Consider the following 5000-nt stretch of genomic DNA (forward strand, 5'->3'; position numbering starts at 1 on the left):
GACGCTGGGGTTGTGTTAACCTTGTACAATTCGCTGGTAAGGCCCCACCTGGAATACGCCGTGCAGTTCTGGTCTCCTAACTACAAGAAAGACATTGAATTAATTACTCGAGAGTACGGCGACGCGTACGAAAATGATACCATCATTGAGAACGCAACCTTACGAAGAACGACTCAAGCGACTCAACTTCTTCACGTTGGAAACGAGATGACTGGGGGAGACATGATACAAGTCTTCAAGTACCTGAACAAATTCAGCAATGTTGATCACTACAAACTCTTCACGCTACAATCTAACCCGCGAACAAGAAACAACGGTAAAACAATTCAAGCCAAGCGATGCTTTACGGATATCGGCAGGAGGTATTTTTCGAACAGAGTCGTCCGCCATTGGAACAACCTTCCTGCAGGAGTGGCTAGTGCGAAAACAATCAACTCCTTTAAAAATCGCATTGACCGTCACTTTGCTGCGTCGGGAGTGAACTAAACGTATCCACGAGTACGTTCAGTAGTGCTTTAATCAATCCTTTCCGCAAGCCACTCCTGTGGCTGACGGATTGATTAAATCTCTAAAAGCAGGCAGCCTCGCAATGAGCCAATAGGCTTTCTGCTGCCTGCTCGTCCATGTTTCCATGTTTCCTCCTCCTCCATCATTATCCAATCAATACCTCTACTGTATCCACCCCCCTCTTCAACCATCTCCTTTACCCTCTTACTCTAATCTACCCGTCCACATCATTTACCCACCCTTCTTCCTCCTCTCTTTCTCTTCTCCTCCCTCTCTTTCTCTTTTTCCATCTATCTGCACCATTCTTCCTCTTTTTTATCCGTTTTGATCGATTACCTTTCCTCATTCTTCATTTCTATTACCTCCACATCATTTAATCTCTCTTTCTTCATTCCTTTTCTCTTAGTTCTTCTTCTTCTTCTTCTTCTTCTTCTTCTTCTTCTTCTTCTTCTTCTTCTTCTTCTTGTCCTTCTCCTCTTTCTTCGATATTTGTCACTTCACTTCCCTCCGCCAACTTTTCCTCACACACCTTCTTTGCTACCACATCTTTCTTTTCCACTTCATTCTTTTCTCTCTTTCCTTTCACCCTCTTCCCCAGCCCTCCTCCGCTTTTTCCCAACACTTTTGTCATTTTCTCCTCGCCATCAATTTTTCCTCACACTCCCTCTCCTTCCCCAGCAACCTTTACGCCCCTTCGTCCCTTTTCTTCGTTTCTATATGTCTATTTTCTATATGTTCCTCTTTCCCCCATGACACCTAGGTCTCTCTTCTCACACCTGCGTCAACACTACACCTCCCCATCCCTTTCCTCTTCCTTCTCTTACTCCCTCTCCTTCCCAACCTTCACGCTTCTTCATCCCTTTCCTTCTTTTGCATATGTTATTCTTATGTTTGTCTTGCATCCATGGCTCGTCAACTAACTATCTCTTCCTCACACCTTCTTCGTCAACACTACACCTCTCCTTTCCCTTCTCCTTCAGTCCTGCTCCTCCTTTACTCCTTCTCCTTCCGCTCCTCCTCCTCTTACTCCTCGTCTGATCCTTCCCATTCTCGCCCTAACAGATCCGGGACCTCCGCCACGACAACTTGCTAGGCTTCGTGGGCGCGTGTGTGGACCCCCCCAACGTGTGCATAGTGACGGAATACTGCTCCCGCGGCTCCCTCAAGGTGGGTGAATAGTGCTTGATTGACACCTGTACATGCTGCCTGGCTGATTGGATCCCTGTATACCCATATTTTCACACATTTCGGTGATTATATCGGTATTCTCAGACACTTCCGCCTCTCACATCAATAGTTATTTCCAAAGACTGAAAAGATTACAAAAAGCGTTCTGATTTTAACCCAGTAGCTGCGGGGATCATGTTTCTTAACCCAGTAGCTGCGGAGATCATGTTTCTTAATGGTCCCTCTAAGCGAGAAAAATGAGAAAAAATCATCACTCACGCCAACCATTTCATAATATATATCAACGCATTTGTGATCAGTTTATGCATCATCTATTTTTTGGGTTTATATCATGGCAAAAATTTGGCCCGTCACTGCTACAAGGTAAAGCCACAAATTTGGCCCGTCGCTGCTACCGGGTTACTGCTTTCTCACGTTCATGGTAAACTTTGTCAGACTACCACCATGGGCCTAAAACTACCAATGGAAAAGATAACTCCTCCAAGCCCAGAACTCTTGCTCCCCGTCGCCCTATCAACAGACCAAGGTAAAAAGAGCTAATAAGAAAGGGCTGTTGTGGTAAGCCTTCTCAATTGTGTACATGCTTGGGCCTCGAATGGTTTAAAACTATGCCCCTTACACACCCACATTTGATAAGGCTTTCATATTCCGTACGCTGCGAATGGCACGGATTTGGCCTTCACTGGTAGCCTGGTAACATCAAGTCCCAGGCCTTTCTCTGCCTCTGTGGTGGATAGTGGAGTGTTTCCCATGTGGTATTGGTATGCTGGATTTCCCCTCCCACGGTGCATGACTTTACATTTTTCTTCATTGAGTTGTAGTAGCCACTTTTTGTTCCATCTCTGTAGCTTGGTGAGGTCTTCTTGTAGGAAATCCGCAGTCAAGGGGATATAGATGGTGCGTGTTCCGTGGTAGTTTTAATAGCCTAGTAATAGCTTGATAAGGCTTCTGCACTTCAAATGTGAAAAACTGTCACTTCACTTCTCTCCACCAACTTTTGCTAACACACCTTCGCTACCACATCTCTCTTTTCCTCTTCATTCTTTTCTCTCTCTTTCCTCTAACTCCTTTGTGGCCTATATAGATATTTGTTGTGAGACCCAAAAGTGTCAGAATACTGGCCCTGAGTGAGTGATTAGCTGTTTGTCTGGTTGGTTCTCTATGTCACCTTCTGTCTCTGTAGGTTTGTCTTCTGCTTCTCTTTGCCATTCTTTGTACTACCTCGTCTGTTGCTTCTACGGGTGGGTGAATGATGTACCTTCTATATTATAACTGGTTGGGTGGTTCTGTGTTTTATCGGTCGTCTGTTTGTGTGTAGGTTTGTCTTCTGCTTCTCTTTGCCATTCTTTGTACCACCTTGTCTGTTGCTTCTACGGGTGGGTGAATGATGTACCTTCTATATTATAACTGGTTGGGTGGGTCTGTGTTTTATCGGTTGTCTGTTTGTGTGTCTGTCTGAGTCTGTATCTAGTTCTGTATCTGTATTCTGTATTCTGTATCTGTATCTGTATCTATCCTCTTTTAGCTTCGTAACTATCCCTTCAAGGCTGTAACTAGTCGTCTATCCGTCTCTTATCCTTGTTTAATCCTCCCACTTCTCCGTCGGGTCAATCCAGATGAATGTACTGGTATTCCCACCCTACCCAGCGAGCTCTCTCATCCCCACATCCTCTTGCTATCTTATTAACTGTCTGGCTTTGTACCAAGTCGCCTGTCCTCTTATTTTCGTTTCATCCTCTTAAAGAAACTACAACAACAACAATCACTACAACTATACGAGAAAAGATCAACAAAGGGATTACAACTAAACCCTAAAAAGAAAATGTAAGCTAAACTGTAAAAGAAAGGGACAAAAAAACAAGAGGAGAAAGATGACAAGACGAATATGAACAGAACGCGCGGTACACACAAGCTCTCAAATCTGCTCCCCTGCCTGTTGTATCAAGGAACGTCGCTTTGTGTCTCGTCGTTTGTCCTTCCCTATTGTCTTCATTTAATCCTCTTACTGCTTGGTCTCATGTCACTCAAGATGGCTACGTTATGATGCCTGTATTACCTCGCTGTTTATGTACCTGGCTGCCTTTCTAGCTTCTGTCTCTCTATCTTCTCTTCTATCTACTTCTATTTGTATCCAGTTGTTCGCTTCATTCTTCATTCCCTGCCTTTTTCCTCTTGATAATCTTACTGACCCCTTGGATGATACGGGTCACGTGAGCCATGATCCCTGAGCTCTCTGGTTGTTTCGTGTAGCTGTTTGTCTGTTTATTTGAGTCCGTATTTGCTTTTTCTCTGTTTTCTTGCTGTATTCTGCCTGTCTGTTCGTGTGTCTCTGTCTATGTTACTTGTTTTCCATCCTGCTGTCTGTTAATGTATCAATCTGTCTGTCTGTCTTTCTGTCTGTCTGTCTGTTCATCACCTTGTCAAATGACGTCTGTGTACCTACCTTCCTACTTGTCTGTCTGTCTGTCTGTCTGTTATTACCTTGTCTATGTCTGTTTCCGCACTACCTTCCTACCTGTCTGTCTGTCTGTCTGTTATTACCTTGTCTATGTCTGTTTCCGCACTACCTTCCTACTTGTCTGTCTTTCTGTCTGTCTGTATGTATGTCTGTATGTATGTACGTATGTGTGTGTGTATATATGCATGGTGTCACCTTCCATCACTCACTTTCGAAATCATCTTCTCACAGCGTTTCCCTTTCCTTGTTTTAGTTATCCCCTCACCGCCCGCCCCCCCCGCCTCCTCTCTCGCTCTCCACTCTTGTTACCTCCTTCATATTCTCGTCCTAGTTAATTTGCGCATACGTTTCTCCTTGTGATCAGCTTACACTTCGTCATTTTTTTTTTACAACAAAGGAGACAGCTCAAGGGCACAAAAAAAAGGAAACAATAATAAAAAATAAAAAAAAGCCCGCTTCACTGCTCCTAAAAAAAAAAAGAGATTCAAAAGAGGTGGCCGAAAGAGAGGTCATTTTCGAGAGGAGAGGTGTCCTGATTAAGCCAAGGTGGTTGTTAGAGCTAAGCCACTTGTCTGTACGTCTGTCTGTCAGTCTTTCTGTACACCAGGTTTTTTTTTTTTTACATGTCCATTTGTCTGGATGTGAAAATGGTTATCTATCTCTTTTGTCTTTTTCTCTTTGTCTTTCTTTGTTTTTATTTTTTTAGTCTATATGTAGTTTTGTCGGTTCAGGATTTTTTTTATTTTTTTATATTTCTATGTGTCTCTCATACTGCCTGCCTGTAGTAGTAGTAGTAGTAGTAGTAGTAGTAGTAGTAGTAGTAGTAGTAGTAGTAGTAGTAGTAGTA

The 5000-nt window shown here is 43.4% G+C and overlaps 1 protein-coding gene across 2 annotated transcripts in view; it reads left to right on the plus strand.

Annotated features, from left to right (window-relative positions):
- Nucleotides 1–5000, plus strand: part of LOC127009667 (guanylate cyclase 32E-like) — a 318091-nt gene that overhangs the window by 271777 nt on the left and 41314 nt on the right. For both annotated transcript variants that reach the window (XM_050882945.1, XM_050882946.1), the window contains exon 17: nucleotides 1570–1674. In XM_050882945.1, coding sequence (XP_050738902.1) covers nucleotides 1570–1674 — 105 coding nt within the window. The remainder of the gene's footprint in view (nucleotides 1–1569; nucleotides 1675–5000) is intronic.

The sequence above is a fragment of the Eriocheir sinensis genome, chromosome 41, assembly GCF_024679095.1.
Source record: "Eriocheir sinensis breed Jianghai 21 chromosome 41, ASM2467909v1, whole genome shotgun sequence".
Classification (NCBI taxonomy): domain Eukaryota; kingdom Metazoa; phylum Arthropoda; class Malacostraca; order Decapoda; family Varunidae; genus Eriocheir; species Eriocheir sinensis.